Genomic DNA, 17,946 nt, shown 5'->3' with positions numbered 1-17,946 from the left:
ATATATATTATGTATTGTCCTACATTTATTCTGCGAGGTCCTACATTTTATTTCCATAGTACAGTGAGTACGGAAAGTATTCAGACCCCTTTGAATTTTTCACACTTTGTTTCATTGCAGCCATTTGGTACATTCAAAAAAAGTTAATTTCTTTCTCATTAATGTACAGTCTGCACCCCATCTTGACTGAAAAAAAAAGTAAAAATGTAGACATTTTTGCAAATTTATTAGAAAAGAAAAACTGAAATATCACATGGTCATAAGTATTCAGACCCTTTGCTCAGTATTGAGTAGAAGCACCATTTTGCGCTAGTACAGTTATGAGTCTTCTGGGGAATGATGCAATAAGTTTTTCACACCTGGATTTGGGGATACTCTGCCATTCTTCCTTGTAGATCCTCTCCAGTTCAGGTTGGATGTGAACATTGGTGGACAGCCATTTTCAGTCCTCTCCAGAGATACTCAATTGGGTTTAGATCAGGGCTCTGGCTGGGCCAGTCAAGAATGGTCACAAAGTTGTTCTGAAGCCATTCCTTCATTATTTTAGCTGTGTGCTTAGGGTCATTGTCTTGTTGGAAGGTGAACCTTCGGCCAAGTTTGAGGTCCAGAGCACTCTGGAAGAGGTTTTCATCCAGGATATCTCTGTACTTGGCCGCATTCATGTTTCTTTCTATTACAACTGTAGCGCCCTGCATCTTTACCGCCACAAAAGGGTTAAATAAGTACTGTTTTGTATGTGTTTTGTGAGAAATGGGAGTTATGCTTTTTCTGCTAGAAACCACAACACACACACACACAATTTACCTCACTCCCTTACTTGTCTGAAGCTTAGAGCTTTGCAGACATGCCCTAACTGGGAGGGGGAGGAGTCAAGAGTTGTTGTTTCAGTGAAGAAGGAGGAAGAATGCTCCTGGAAGCCATGATGACATGTGGTCCCTCCAGGAGTAAAGCTAATAAGAAGCTTCAGGGAATCAGCCACTAGGCCATCCATGCTTTCAGAGCAGGGTGGTAAGCTGAGAGACTGTGTGACTTTATACAAACACCAGCAGAGTGTTTCCCCCCAAAAAGACTGCAGAAAACTAGGATCAGTGAAGGATTGTGCAAGAAGAGCTTCACGCAGGAACCAAGCTGCATGTTGCCCGAGGAGGAAAACACAGTGAGTAGAGACTATACTAGAAGTTCCAAACTCTGGGAAGCCTTGGTCACTGAAGGGATTAGAATAGCAGGAAGACTACACTGAGTCACAGCAGAGAGAAGGCTAACTCCCATTCTCCAGAGCAGACTGTAACCTGGTGAGAGTTGTAATATCTACTCTGAACTGCACATGAACTACAGTAAATGATAAAGTGACTTTCCTTGCCTTCTGCCTTATTACTCCGTGCCTTCTACTTCAATCACAATCTCTGGGAGCCAGCCCTGGTTGGAGAGGGTTAAGCATCTGCACTGCCATCACCATCTACTCCCCCAGGGATCATCTGCAGTGCCGGCTATACTACAGTCGAACACTCCAACTGGCGTCACGAATCACTACATAAACATTATCTCTATTCAATACTCCCCTTTTACATGACCGCCTGGGGCCACAGACCGGGTCACTGCCACTATGACACATCCCTTTAAGACGGCCGGCCCGGTACAGAGTATCCCACGGCCTCTGGGGCGTGTCACAACCAGTCATCCTGTCCCTGCAGCTGAAAAACACCCTCATAGCATGATGCTGCCACCACCATGTCTTACTGTTGGGATTGTATTGGGCAGGTGATGAGTAGTGCCTGGTTTTCTCCACACATACCGCTTAGAATTATCACCAAAAGGTCTATATTCATCTTACCAGACCACAGAATCTTATTTCTCATAGTCTGAGAGTCCTTTGTGTGTTTTTTAGCTAACTCTATATGGGCTTTCATATGTCTTACACTGAGGAGAGGCTTCTGTCGAGCCACTCTGCCATAAAGGCCCGACTAGTGGAGGGTTGCAGTGATAGTTGACTTTGTGGAACTTTCTCCCATCTCCCAACTGCATCTCTGGAGCTCGGCTACAGTGTTCTTGGGGTTCTTCTTTACCTCTCTCACCAAGGTTCTTCTCCCACGATTGCTCAGTTTGGCTGGATGGCCAGGTCTAGGAAGACTTCTGGTGGTCCCAAATTTCTTCCATTTAAGGATTATGGAGGCCACTGTGCTCTTAGGAACCTTGATTATGGCAGAAATTCTTTTGTAACCTTGGCCAGATCTGTGCCTTGCCACAATTCTGTCTCTGTGTCTCAGAGCTCCTTGGCCAGTTCCTTTGACCTCATGATTCTCATTTGGTCTGACATGCACTGTAAGCTGTGAGGCTCAGTTGAATTAAACACAGCTGGACTTCAATGAAGGAATAGAACCATCTCAAGGAGGTTCACAAGAAAATGGACAGCATGTGACTTAAATATGAGTGTCTGAGCAAAGGGTCTGAATACTTATGACCATATGATATGTCAGTTTTTCTTTTTTATTAAATTTGCAAAAATGTCTAAATTTCTGTTTTATTTCAGTCAAAATGATGCGCAGAGTGTACATTAATGAGAAAAAAATGAACTTTTTTGAATTTACCAAATGGATGCAATGAAACAAAGAGTGAAAAACGTAAAGGGATCCAAATACTTTCCGTACCCACTGTTCATATGTACCTATTCATTTAACAGTTTGTGGTAGCACGGTCATTTTACCTACACAGCATTTAAGGAGAAGCTAAGTCTTTTGCACATCTCTGCTTATTATTGCTGACGAATGCAGCTTCCACTTTTTTTTACAGCTCTTGTGATAAAATGTATAAAGCTTTATAAACTGCTGTTATTCTAATACAGAAGCAGCTCCCCTAGTTAGGAATCTTTTGTCTTCGAATTATTGATGCCAAGCCATAATAGCAGCATAGCCTGTGTTATAATAATGAATAGTTAAATGTGTGTTTATGAGCTAATACCATTGTATATGTTTCCGGCAATTTAGAATTCTCATTTATTTGACATATTACTGTCCCCTGAATATGCCTGTAATTTAAATGCAACAAAAGTAACTCATATTAAAGAGCAATTCATTTGTCTGTAGAATATTTAGCTAACAATAAAAGAAGCATTTACTGGAAATCTGTAATCTCACATAGGAACTTCTATTTTACTAATGCATGTTAGGAAGCGAAGAACAAGAAGCCAATATAATGCCACTCATAAATGTGTAATATGCTATTCTTTTTATTGCTCGTAGTTACTTTGCTGCAGTAAGAATTCTGATAATCTAACATAACTGACAGTTTCCGATGAGGCAGCTAATAACATAGAACTATTCCATTAATGACTGCAATAATTGCAGGCTATAACTATAGCCATGGGAAAAACAGATTCTCGCTAATTATAACTTAATTTTATACACTGTGATTTATACAGATAATCTGCTGTCATTGGGGCAATTATTGGGCTAAGCATGCTAAATAAATTGTAAAATTCACATTTGTACACTCCAGTTTTTGTGAAAATTGACCTTAAAATATGTCTGTCATTTATATCTATATATGTGCATCCTAATATTTATAGGTTAAAGCTGGTTTGCTTCTTTTAATTTGACTTATTTTTGTTAGTGTTTTTTTTTGCTATTTTTATATCACATATTACTTAAATGGGTTGTCCACTACTTTAAATTAACCCCCCAATGTATACCCCGGGGCCCCAAATGAATTTTGTAAATACCTTATGTTGCCTATGCTGCCTGTGAACGGCGCTATCCATAGCCGCTCACAGACAGCACGTGACCCAGCAGTGACATCACGACAAGTGAGGCGTGACTGTGGGCGGGGTTATCAGCTATAGCGCCGCTCACAGGCAGTATAGGCAACATGAGGTATTAACAAAATTCATTTGGGGCCCAGGGGGATACATTGGGGGGTTAATTTAAAGTAGTGGACAACCCCTTTAATAGCTTTTACGCTTTTTTGATCAAAATTTTGTTAACTAAGCACCTTATGTTATTTTCAAGTATTATTGCTATTTATTTATTAATTAGGGTACTTGCTCATTTTGTCTTTATCTTAAGTAAGATGGCCGCCGGATGAGTCTTTGAGAGGAGATATGTGTCATTGTGGTTATTAACTGCGGTGATGTGAGCTCAGAAGTATGCTCCAGCATGTATAGTGCTGACAGAGTCATTTGGCCATTCCAGGGCCGGGTTTTATGAGCGGTCATAAGAGATGAGTGGGATTGACCGCTCACATATCCCAACCCCAGGGGCGTGGTTTGGCTAATAAAATGGAGGCCAGATGTCTCATTCAGAGTCTGTGACGGGAGGTGTGGAAGCCTCCAGTGTGTGTTGCTAAAGACACTGACCTGAGCGGGTGGACCCGCAGTGCTATATGGACTGTTTATTTTCAGTTTGTTTCCACTTTGTGCTGAAAAAGGCAGTTCATTTGTTTTGCTATCCTGAGGAGTTTATGCAGTTTCAATAAACTTGCTTGGACATTTCAGCAATACCGCCTCTTGTGCCTGCCGCAACCGCAGCCGAGTGAGTACAGATCCCTACAGTTGGTGGAGAATGCAGGTACGAATCCCAAGAGTGTGACTGCCACACAGATATCGCATGTCCTGGGTGAAAGTGCCTGCAGGAGGGAAAACTGACAACATGGAGGACCTGCTGAAACACCTGGTCCAGGCGTAGCAGCAACAGCAAGAGACCAACAGGCTGTTGTTACAGCAGATCCAGCAGATGCAGCAGGAGCAGCGGTAGCAGATCCAGTAGAGCCAGCAGGAGCAGTAGCAGCAGACCCTGTAGAGCCAGCAGGAGCAATGTCAGCAGATGCAGCTTTTGGCAAATGCTATCCAGGGCACATCAACCCAAAGTCCAGCTGATGACTCTTACGTGAGGAAAATGGTAAGAAGAGCGTTGCAAAAGATTACCCAGGGGGATGACATCGAGGCATTCCTGGTGGTGTTTGAAAGAGTGGTGGAGTGTGAGAAATTGCCTCCGGAGCAGTGGGCTGAGGTTCTGGCACCATATTTGACAGGTGAACCGCAGAAGGCGTATTACAACTTGGCGTTGCAGGACACAAAAGAAAACGCCAAGTTAAAGGCTGAGATCTTGGCACATTTAGGAGTAACTTTGACTGTCAGGGCACAACGGGTGCAAGAGTGGGTGTAACCCAGTGACAAACCTCCCCGGCCACAAATGTTCAATCCCCTATACCTGGTCCAAAAATGGTTGCAACTTGAATCCTCCTCCCCAGCATAGATGGTGGAGAAGGTTGTCATAGACAGGATAATAAATTCCCTAGCAAGGTCGGTGTAATACAGGACTGTCCAGGGAGATCCCCGTAATGCCGATGCCCTAGTGAACTTGGTAGAGAGGTACCAGGCGGTTGAGAGGTCCTTGGGGGAAGCAAGGGGGCAGAGCATCTCCATACTGGGGTTCCCAAAGCAGGGCTGACACCCAATAGAGGGTAGCTAGAGCCACACCTGGGGGGCGGCCAAGAGCACCAGAGTTAGTGTGCAAGGTACCTTCACATAGTGTAGTTTGTTGGAGGTGTCATATCCCTCGCCACCTAGCCACCCGTTGTTCCATAACCACTGAGCAAATGGACTGTAGCACAGGACAGCGCTGCACCTACTTTGCATATCCGGCCTGCAGTGCCATTTCCCAAATGGGAGATGGGAGGCAGAAATTCCCCGTGTCAGTAAATGGGTGCAAGTGAGTGATCTGCTGGACTCAGAAAGTTTGGTAACCCTAGTGAGGGCCACACTTACCCATTGGATGATTTCTGGAAAGAGGGTGGACATCCACTGTATCCTTGGTAACGCGAAGGACTACTCTGTGGTCCAAGTGGTCATTAACACAAACTGTGACAGTGAGTCCCATGAGGCCGGCGTGGTCAAGGACCTATTGTACCCTATTATAATAGGGCGTGACTTTGTGTTATTTTGGGACTTGTGGGGAAATCAGAGGATGTCTGGTTGCCCAGATAACAGCCAGGTTGCTCCGGAAGAAACCTTGTCACAGGCTGCGGATGACAGGTTTCCATTTTGTATTCTTGTTGGCGATGAGGATGAGACAGCATCCACGGAGGCCAGCATCCCTGAGCTGGAGGTGACAGGGAGAAACGTTGAAACTGCCCAACTCAGGGACCTGACTCTTAAAGGGGCATTTGACAATGTAACTGTGTTAAATGATGTGCCTCAGGAGCCGGGGGTTGACAGTTGGTTCCTTCATTTTGCTGTGATTGGAGATCTGCTTTATAGGTTAACCAAGCCAGAAGGTGTGGTAATAGAGCAGCTATTGGTACCAGGGCCCTATAGACTCAGGGTGTCAGACATGGCTCATTCCCATGCAGGAGAAATTCTACTGGCTGGGGTGTTACAGAGAAGTTGAGAACTATTGTCGTTCTTGCCCCACATGCCAGCTGACCTCCCCAGTAGCCCACTTTTGCAGTCCTCTGGAGCCGTTGCCCATCATCGAGGTGCCATTCGAGCGAATAGTGATGGACCTAGTGGGAATCCTGTTAAATTCTGCAAGAGGATATCAATATATATTGGTGGTCCTGGATTATGCTACCCGGTACCCAGAGGCGGTACCCTTAAGAAATGCTTCTGCCAAGTGTATCTCCAAGGAGCTGATCTATATCTTCTTCCAAACCGGGCTACCGAAGGTGATACTGACGGACCAAGGGACCCCCTTCATGTCGAAGGTCATACAGGAGTTGTGCAAGTCCCTGCAAATTTCCTATATCAGAACCTCAGTGTACCATCCCCAGACTGATGGGTTGGTGCAGAGGTTTAACAAAACCTTGAAGGCTATGCTGAAGAAAGCAGTGGAGAAGGACGGCCGAGACTGGGACGGTCTACTTCATTACCTGTTGTTCTCCATCTGGGAAGTTCCCCAAGCTTCCAGTGACTTCTCCCAATTTGAACTGCTCTATGGACAACACCCTCGATGGCTCCTGGATGTGGCGAAGGACTTCTGGGAGGCTGAAACCGCACCCTATAGAAGCGTGGTAGAGCATGTCACCCGATTGCAAGAGAGGATTACCAACGTAATGCTTATTGTGAAGGAGCACCTCCTCAAGGCTCAGGAACCTCAATCCAGCGTGTATAATAGGTCCGCCAGGGTAAGACAGTTCAACTCATGGGATCGAGTACTTGTGCTGGTGCCTCCCATTGGAGACCAAATTCCTGGCCAAGTGGCAGGGTCCCTATGAGGTAATGGAAAAAGTTGGCAAGGTCAACTACAAAGTCCACCAACCAGGGAAGCGGAAACCCTACCAGGTGTACCACATGAACCTGATAAAACTGTGGCAGGACAGAGAACCCGTGGAAGCTCCTTGTTTGCTAGACAAGTCCGATGTCAGTGCAGAGGATGTTAAGGTGGCAGACACCATGTCTTGCTCACAGAAGCAGCAGTGACAAGAGCTGCTACAGCATAACAGAGGCTTGTTCTCAGAACTTCCAGGTTGTATGAAGGTCAAAGACCATGACATCCTGACAGAGTCTAAAATTCGGGTCAACTTGAAGCCCTATTGGATTCCCGAAGCAAGGAGGGGAAGTGGATGCTGAGCCTGGGAGTCATAAAGTAATCCAAGAGTGGCTGGTCCAGTCCAATAGTCCTAGTGCCGAAACAGATGCGGAAGCTAAACGAGGTTTCTAAGACCGATAACTACGTGATGCCCTGGGTCGATGAATTAATTGCGAGGCTAAGGCCGGCTTGGTGTATTACTACCCTTAACCTTACAAAAGGGTATTGTCAAATTCCCATGTCAAAAGAGCCAAAGAGAAGACTGCATTTCCAACATCAAATGGATGCTTCCAATATACAAGGATGCCATTTGGATTACAAGGAGCTCCAGCAACATTCCAGAGAGCCATGAACTGCATCCTAGCTCCCCACAAAAAGTAACACAGTGGCCTACCTGGACGGTATTGTGATCTTCAGCCAAGATTGGGGAAGCCATCTGAGCAAGGTCCAGGCAATCTTTGATGCTTTACAGAAGGCGGGGTTTTCCCTAAACCTGAAGAAATGTGCCATGGGTATGGAGGAAGTGAGATAATTGGGCTATGTTGTAGGCAGGCATGAAATAAAACCCAGATAAACAAAGTTGCGGCGATCCAGGACTGGCCACAACCCCTCTCAAAGAAGCAGGTGAGGGCGTTCCTGGGCATTGTGGGCTATTACTGACAGTTTATCCCAAACAACTTTGTCATGGTAGCTGCCTCTCTGACAGACCTCCTTAAAGGGACAAAGTCAGCTATGGCGAAGTGGTCTCCAGAAGCTGAGACGGCCTTCCAGGAACTAAAGCTGGCCCTGTGCAAACAGCCATTGCTGGCAGCACCCGATTTCTACAAGGACTTTGTGGTCCAGATGGATGATTCGGATGTCGGGCTGTGAGCGGTTTTATCTGAAGAGGTGAACGGGGAATAGCACCCAATAATGTATCTCAGCTGAAAGTTGTCATCCTGCAAAAAAAAATTGCTCCATAGTGGAGAAGGAATATTTAGCCATCAAGTGGGCGTTAGACACTCTATGATACTACCTCTTGGGCAGGAAGTTTAGATTGGTGTCAGACTATGCACCACTGAAGTGGATGAGGGAGAAAAAAGGGAACAATGCCCGAGTGACCAGGTGGTTCCTAGCACTCCAGGATTTTAACTTCCATGTGGAGCATAGGCCAAGGAAACTGCATGGCAATGCTGATGCTTTGTCGAGAGTCCACTGTTTGTTGGCTGAAGGTGACAAGCCCCCTGGCTTTGGGCAGAGGTGGAGGGTACGTAAGATGGCTGCCGGCCGAGTCCTTGATGGGAGATATGTGTCATTGCGGTTATTAGCTACGGTGATGTGAGCTCGGAAGTATGCTCCAGCACGTATAGTGCTGAGAGAGTTACAGTACTTGGCCATTCCAGGGCTGTGTGTTATGAGCAGTCATAAGAGATGGGTGGGAATAATCGCTCACATATCGCAATCCCAGGGGCGTGGTTTGGCTAATAAAATGGAGGCCAGATGTCTCATTCAGAGTCTGTGACGGGAGGTGTGGAAACCTCCAGTGTATGTTGCTAAAAACACTGACCTAAGCGGGTGGACCCGCAGTGCTATATGGACTGTTTATTTTCTGCTTGTTTTCACTTTGTGCCGAAAAAGGTGTTCATTTGTTTTGCTATCCCAAGGAGTTTATGCAGTTTCAATAAACTTGCTTGGACATTTCAGCAATTCTGCATCCTGTGCCTACCACAGCCGAGTGAGTATAGATCCCTACACTTAGGTTTTATCTGTTTAGTGGCCAGTGTGAACATGCACCTACATGTTGCATGCATACCAACTTATATTTCAATTCATCTATTTAGGTTTTAGTTTCAGATTTTTGCACTCTGTGTAAGTAGGGCAGTGGTCTTCCTTGTCTTTGAGCTGGACATTATGTTTATATAACGCTCCATGACTCGGTGTCCATTAGTTGCAGTCTCGGTCCAGCTTGGCCTTTATTCACAATAACGTCATTTGACATATGGTAAGGTTTTAATACTGGAGGTTAGAAACATCCCAAGTAAGGTCACCTTGATGCAGTGGTATGACTTTTAGGGTTTTTTTTATCAAATAGATGTTAACTAAGTGTCCTTTGTTATTTTCTTGTACTATTGCTATTTATTTATTTGCTCATTTTGTTTTTATCTTAGGTGTTGTATATTTATGTGCAGCCTAATATTTATAGGTTAAAGCTGGGTTGCTTATTTTAATTTGACTTATTTTACTTAGTGTTGTGTTTTTTGTTTTTGGGTTTTTGTTTGCTTTTTTTTATATTACAAATTAATTAATAGTAGAGTAGTGTAACATGTTTTCACTGTAGAAATTATGGGACTTCAGCACGATAGATAGATAGATAGATAGATAGATAGATAGATAGATAGATAGATAGATAGATAGAGTGGCTTGCAAAAGTATTCAGTGTTAATTTTTTGTGTTTTGCTATCTCACAACCTGGAATTTCATGGTTTTTTTCTTTAGGGTTTGCATCAGTTCATGTAAAGAACATGCCTACAACTGTGAATATTTAGTTTTCTTTCTATTGTGAACAAAACAACAAATGGGACAAAATAACTGAAAACTTCAATGTGCATTACTATCCCCCCCTTTAAAGTCAGTAGTTTGTATAGCCTCCTTTTCCAAAATTACAACTGCAAGTCACTTTCAATAAGTCTGTGAGCTTTCCACATCTTGCCACTGGTATTTTTGCCCATTCCTCAAGACAAAACTGCTCCTTCAAGTTAGAAGGTTTCCTCTGGTGAACAGCAATCTTCAAGTCTGACCACAGATTCTCAATTGGATTAAGGTCTGTGCTTTGACTAGGCAACTCCAAAACATTTACACGTTTCCCCTTAAACCATCTGAGTGTTGCTTTAGCAGTAAGCTTTAGGTCATTGTCTTGTTGAAAGGTGAACCTCCGTCCCAGTCTCAAATCACTGACATATTGAAACAGGTTATGCTCAAGAATTTCCCATAGGAAAATGGGTGAATACATATGCACATGTCAATTTTTAGTTATTTGATCCAATAAATTTAATTTATGCCTATATTTTTCTCACTTCACTAACTTAGACTATTTAGTGCTAATGCATCGCACCCAAATCGGCTATATTTAAACACGGGTTTTAAAGTAACAAAATAGATAAAATGCAAAGGGGTGAATGCTTTCACAAATCACTGTTGCTAGATATATTAGATTAGATTAGCAGATGTTAGCAACCTATTCAGATCCTTGGCTGGCACTGTACAGGAGCTTTTTGGAGGGCATTATGGCTTGCACTGTTATGGGTTGCACAGACTTTGCTTTTGTTCTACCTTTTTGTGTGCTCGAGGTTGCTCTATAATATTGCACTGTTATGGGGGTTACGTCTTGTTATTGACTAACATATTCTTTTAATGACATTGGAAGGACATGAAACTAGTATTGAAGTTTTGGAGTGGCTGGAGTCACACATAGCGACTCACCAGCGATCCTGACAACGATATCAATGTGTCAGGATCGCTGGTGAATCGCTATGTGATCGCTGGTGAGCTGTCAAACAGACAGCTTCACCAGCGATCAGCACAGCGACGCCCAGCACCCGGCGTCGCTGTGCACGTTAGTAACCAGCGCGCTGATGCAGGAAGCTGGTAACTAACGTACACATCGGGTATCCAAAGGACGTGCGTCCCTAGATACTCGATGTGTACGTTAGTTACCAGCTCCCTGCATCAGCGCGCTGGTAACTAACGTACACATCGGGTATCTAAGGGACGCACGTCCCTTGGATACCCGATGTGTACATTAGTTACCAGCAGACCGCTGGTCTCCCGCCTGTCACATGCAGCGATGAGTGGTGGCCAGCGGGAGACCAGCGACCAAACAAAAGTCCTGGCCTTTCCTGCAGCGATCAGCGATACCGGCAGGGGGGCCGGTCGCTGATCGCTGTCACACACAGCGATCTCGCTGGTGAGATCGCTGTTGTGTCACAAAAATTGTGACTCAGCAGTGATCTCGCTAACGAGATCGCTATGTGTGACGGGGCCTTAAGGATCCTACATAAAGATATCAGACCACAGATATCAGCTCCAAGCCCAGAACAAGTATGACTTATCTAGAGGACTCATAGTAGGTTCAGCTTAGGCTTTCTCGAAAACCTGTGTATAGATATTAACAACCACAGCCAAATACAAGCTAATATCATCTAATACATAGATCCAGCAAGCACATATTGAGGGTGTTATACTTACCATGGCATGACTTTTTATCTGGAAGGAGGACATAACCTCTGGGACAGCTACAATAATAGGAGCCTGGGATATTTTCACAGCCAAGAGTGCAGCCATGGCTCCATAAGGAACATTCATTAATATCTAATGACAGAGAAAATTAAACTTGAGCCTGTTTGATTACATACCTGTTCCTCAGTCTACAGCAGATAAAGATAACAATCTGTCTTGTCTGTTTTCATTCCATTTTAAATATGTTTAAGTTCACCTGAATGTGAAAGTCTACGAGACCACCTTTAACCTCCCCTAGTAAACATTTAGAACTGCACATCTGGGACTGTTCCCCTCTGTAGTAATATTACACATAACTAATCCGCTCTAGAAGGCTGGAAGTATAGGAAGTCCTAACATCCAGCAAACTACAGCAACCAATAAAGAGCCACATTTCCTAATTCCTATTCACTGAGCATTTCTGTGTGTTTCCGTCCTAATACTTTCCTGTTGACTTCTACCTTATTCCGTTTTATTACCAAGCAGTTGTAGTTAAACATAAAAGAACAGGAATTCTTACTATTGCTTATCCTCTCTACTACTCCTGCTTCACACAAAGACCCATTTCATTTGTCTTTAAGAAAACCTGTCATGTCCCCAAACATGATTAAACTCCAGGTATATGGTTAGTCTGCCGGTTAATAGCCATATAATACTGTCCGGCCACTTTGCTGCTACCGGGAGGAAGTGAACTTTATACCTCTGGGGAGCCACCAGCTTTTAGTCATAGAGGCGTACCAGAGCAGCTACAGAGCAGGGGCTCTAAGCACACCTTGGCACTTTCACTGACAGTTCGCTCTACTCAGATGCGCTAGGAAGCAAGTTATACTTTGCCACATCATAGTATAATGGCTGCAGAGCTGAATAAAACGTAATCTTCATTTTTCAATTTCTCCGCTACATTGCAGAGTTATTAGTTTGTAAAATTTTAGGTTTTAATTGATAAGTCCTACTGGGTGTTACCAGAGATTTCACTAGGGGCATGTACTGAATGATGCGAGATGCAAGCTGAAAGGTGTAAGTAATCACACTCAGCTTTCCTTTGCTCCGGGCACTTATCATCACACACAGTTCTGTAGTGAAATTAGTGAGGATAGGAGAAGTCATTACATGTCTCACACTAAGGAATCTGATTTAACCTATTGTGGGGGCGTGTTCTTTTAATCCCTGTATGTTGCTGCCTGCATATAATTGGTCAACCTCATGCAGGGGAAGAAGTATATGCCTCTGGAGAAGAATCTCTGGTAATGCCCTTTTGGACGTATCATATATTATAACCTAAACCTTATAAGCTGATATTTCCGCAATGGAAAAGAGAGATTTAAAAAACAATACATTTTATTTAACCATGCAAACACTATTCCATGATGTGGTCAATTTAATGTGCTCAAACTAGTGAAAGGTCCTATTTAACTCATTCTGAAACCAGCAATAGACAGTGTGACCCGGTGGTTACCCAAAGGTAAGTTTTCATGAAACCCAATTGCAAAAATTTTTTTGCTCCAATTACCTGAATTTAAGAAATAAAGTACAGTGCATTATCTAGCCTGTCAGTGTTTGTCTTACAGCACATCAGACCCTGCCGCTCGGGTAAAAAAAAAACTTATTAACAAGACTAGAAACTCATGTACTGGTGCGCCCAATGTTTTGTTCCCATATATGGAGCGGGCTCAGGAGTTGAACCTGCACCATACCCAGCAAATATTGCCTGTGTTAACAGCTAGCATCTGTCTCTAAGAGCAGTGAGTGGAGCTGAGCTCTGATCACTGTTGTTAAACCATTATATACTGATATAACTCTCTGACAGTGGTATTTAAAGCTTGATCCAGGGTAGAAGGGAGTTACTTCTTTTCACCTCCCCATCTCACACCTCCCACTAAGTGACATGATAACTTGGTGCCTATGAGTTGCCTCCAGCATGATGGAGCTCATGCCTGTGACTGGGCTTCATATGGGACCGTAATTTTCTGTATGTACTGCAATACTGTGGTATTGCAGTCTATAGAAAAAGCATTCAGACAATCACAGGTTAACGTCCCGAAGGAGACTAAAAATAATGTAAAAAACAAATGTTTTTCGAAATATAAAAGAAAATTATTGCAGTACTGGAATCTATCTGGGCATACTAACTATATACTGTTCATAACCTTGGAAGTTTTTTGATAGTCCTCCATTGAGCTAATCTGTTTTTTAACTACGGTAAATCCATTAGTGCCATTTTTCTTTTTCTTTTGGTTTATCTTGTGATATTTAGGTGCACCTCTCTTATTCATCCAGATACATTTGGTAAGGGCTCGCTCACACAAGCGTATAACATGGATCTAATTCTCTCGGGAGAGTGATTCATCTTTCGGGTGACCCTGGCCTTATGGGAACATTGGTCCTAGTAAAAAAAAAAACATGTAGTCCTGAAAGTAATGACAGGGCCCCAGAGATCCAAGGTTTCAACATCACTGAATCTGTCGTTAACCCCTTCACCCCGAAGCTTGTTTTCACCTTCCTGACAAGGCCAATTTTTATAATTCGGACCACTGTCACTTTCTAAGATCATAACTCTGGAATGCTAAGTAAGGCGGGGATCACACATGCGAGAAACTTAGACGAGTCTCGCACGTCAATACCCAGCACTGCCACCAGCACTCGGGACCGGAATGTGCGGCTGCATGTATTTCTTTGCAGCCGCATGCTCCGTTCCCAAGTGCCAGGGGCAGTGCCGGGTATTAAGATGCGACTCGTCCAAGTTTCTCGCACGTGTGATCCCGGCCTTATAAGGGTTAAAACTTGACCAGCGATTTCTCATTTTTACAACAAAATTTGCAAAACATTTTTTTTAGGGACCACCTCAAATTTTAAGTGAATTTGAAGGGCCTATATGAAAAAAATACCCTAAACTGACACCATTCAAAAAACTGCACTCCTCAAGGTACTTAAAACCACATTCAAGAAGTTGATTAACCCTTCAGGTGCTTCACAGGAATTTTTGGAGTGTGGAAGGAAAAAATAAACATTTACTTTTTTGTTATGAATAGGTCACCGAGGAGGATGGCAGGAATAGGCTAGGCCACTAGGAAACCAGAAAGGTTGGTAACTTAGCAGATTGCAGACCCCTAATCCTAACAACACAACTAGCAGTAGCCGTGGGACGTACCTACGAAGCCCTAGACGCCTCGGCACATCCGGAGAGAACTAACTAAGCTTAAAGCAAGAAAGGTGAAATCTAAACTGCCCCAGAACAGAACCCCAAAGAAATAGATAGCCCACAAACATATATTGTCGGTGAGACAAGATGAGGCACAAACACAGGCAGAAAATAGACTGAGCAAATGATGGGGCCCAAACTGTCTAGATAGGCTAAGAAAGGAAAGACACTGTCTGCAATCACACAAAAACCCTAAAAAATCCAACACGTCTGATGTACAAAAAACACTGAGGTCTCACGACCTCTCCCCCACTATATCAGCATTCTGGTGTGAACTGGCAGCAAAGCAAAAGAGACTAATATAACAGGGGACTGAACAAACTGACACAAGCTGTAACATATGGAGCGGGGTCCAGCACTGCCCCAGCAGGGAGCACGCTGAACCCTCACAGCAAAGAAGAAAGAGGCAAAACCAGATCAGATGCAAAGGATTAGCAAATGAACAACTTAACTGAAAAATGCAGGATCAGGCAGGAGACAGCAGACCTCAAAATGCACAGGAAGAAACCAATCACCAGCAGCAACTGAGGGAAGCCTGCTCACCTATATCCTCCCAGTCAGTAACCCCTGACTTCCGACCACTGTCATCAGGTGACAGACTTCTGTCAACCCGGCCGCTCCACTACCCGCAGTAACCACCAGAGGGATCCCTGACTCAGAAGTCAGATCAAGAGAATTCACAACGGTACCCCTCTTGAGGAGGGGTCACCGAACCCTCATCCACACCACCAGGCCGATCAGGATGGGCCCAGTAAAAAGCACGAACCAATCTCTCAGCATGAATGTCAGAAGAAGAGACCCAAGAATTATCCTCCTGGCCATAACCTTTCCACTTGACTAAGTACTGGAGTCTCCGTTTAGCCAGACGAGAATCCAATATCTTCTCTACCTCGTACTCCAAATTATCCTTAACCAATACAGGGTCATGAGGCTCCACCATGGGAACTAATGGCTCCACAAACCTTTTCAACAAAGATTTATGAAAAACGTTATGAATCTTACACGTAACTGGAAGAGCCAAACAGAAATAAATGGGGTTAAGGATTTCCAAAATCTTATAAGGTCCAATGAACCTTGGCTTGAATGATGGAGATGCAACCTTCATAGGAATATTTTTTGAGGACAACCAAACCATATCACCCACTTTAATCCGGGGACCAATGGTCCTATGCCAGTTGGAAAACCGTTGGACCTTTTCCTGAGAGTGTGACAACTTATCCCCTACTTGGTCCCAAATCTGCTGCATTCTATCCACCACAGAATCCACTCTTGGGCAGGCCGAAGCTTCCACCTGCCGTGAAGGAAATCGAGGATGAAACCCAAAGTTGCAGAAAAAAGGAGACATCAAAGTGGCAGAACTAGCCCTATTGTTTAGCGCGAATTCAGCCAAGGGCAAATATAAGACCCAGTCATCTTGATCAGCAGATATGAAACATCTCAAATAGGATTCCAAAATCTGGTTTGTTCTCTCAGTCTGCCCATTGGTCTGACTATGAAATGCAGAGGAGAAAGATAACTGAATTCCCAGTTTGGAACAAAAAGCTCTCCAAAATCTGGAAACAAACTGGACTCCTCTGTCTGACACAATGTTCTCAGGAATCCCGTGAAAACGAACCATCTGTTGTAAAAACAAGGGCACCAACTCAGAAGAAGATGGAAACGTTGGGAGTGATACAAGATGGACCATCTTAGAAAATCTATCACAGATCACCCAGATAACAGTCATTCTCTGAGAGACAGGGAGATCAGAATTAAAATCCATTGAGATATGGGTCCATGGCCTCCTGGGCACTGGCAGGGGCATCAACAATCCACTAGAACAAGAACAGGGTTTGGACCGAGTACAAGTCCCACAGGACTGCACAAAATTCCTGACATCATGAGATAAGGCAGGCCACCAAAAAGACCGACTCACCAAATCTCTGGTACCAAAAATACCTGGATGACCAGCTAACGCGGAGCAATGAATTTCAGACATTACTCTTCTCCTCCACTGGTCAGGGACATACAATTTTCCCATAGGGCATCGTTCAGGTTTGTTCTCCTGAAATTCCTCCAGGGCACGTCTCAAATCGGGTGACATGGTGGAAAGAACTACACCCACATTTAGAATGGTAGTAGGCTCGGTCACATCAAGAGAATCCGCAAAGAAACTCCTAGAAAGGGCCTCCACCTTAACATTCTTAGTGCCCGGAAGAAAGGAGACCACAAAATTAAAATGCGTGAAAAACAAGGCCCACCTAGCCTTCCTAGGATTCAAGAACTTGGCTGATTCAAGATAAATCAAATTCTTATGGTCGGTGAGGACCACAACTTGATGTCTAGCTACCTGCAACCAATGTGTCCACTCTTCAAATGCCCACTTCATGGCTAACAATTCCCGATTCCCCACATCATAATTACGTTCAGATGGGGAAAATTTTCGAGAAAAGAAGGCACAGGGATTCATCTTAGAGGTTACTGGATCTCTTTGAGACAAAACGGCTCCTGCACCAATCTCAGAAGCATCTATCTCCACCTGAAAAGGGAGTGAAACATCAGGTTGCCGTAAAACCGGAGCAGAAGTGAATCTCCGCTTAAGCTCCTGAAATGCCGAGACAGTCTTTGGAGACCAATTCACCACATCAGTGCCCTTTTTGGTCAAGTCCGTCAGTGGTTTAACAATACCAGAAAAATTACTTATACATTTACGGTAGAAATTAGCAAAACCCAAAAACTTCTGGAGAGCCTTCACAGAAGTGGGCTGAACCCATTCATAAATGGCCTGTACCTTGGCCGGGTCCATTTCAATAGCAGACTGTGACAAAATGAATCCCAAAAACGAAATCCTCTGTACACCAAAGAGACATTTTGATCCCTTAACATACAGAGTATTTTCCCTCAAAATCCGGAAAACAGTCCGGACATGTTCCACATGAGAATCCCAATCACTGGAAAAGATCAAAATATCATCCAGATAAATGATCAAAAACT

At 43.9% G+C, this 17,946-nt stretch overlaps 1 protein-coding gene across 3 annotated transcripts in view; it reads right to left on the bottom strand.

Annotated features, from left to right (window-relative positions):
• The window catches only part of EGF (epidermal growth factor), a 221,387-nt gene that overhangs the window by 126,638 nt on the left and 76,803 nt on the right, over positions 1-17,946 (bottom strand). For all 3 annotated transcript variants that reach the window (XM_073571963.1, XM_073571964.1, XM_073571965.1), the window contains exon 7: positions 11,745-11,867. In XM_073571963.1, coding sequence (XP_073428064.1) covers positions 11,745-11,867 — 123 coding nt within the window. The remainder of the gene's footprint in view (positions 1-11,744; positions 11,868-17,946) is intronic.

This window comes from Dendrobates tinctorius, unplaced genomic scaffold (genome assembly GCF_039654945.1).
Source record: "Dendrobates tinctorius isolate UK_male_01 unplaced genomic scaffold, ASM3965494v1 ptg000030l, whole genome shotgun sequence".
NCBI classification, from domain to species: Eukaryota; Metazoa; Chordata; class Amphibia; order Anura; family Dendrobatidae; genus Dendrobates; species Dendrobates tinctorius.
The sequence above is the reverse complement of the archived record's forward strand: the minus strand, read 5'-3'. Positions and strand labels throughout refer to the sequence as shown.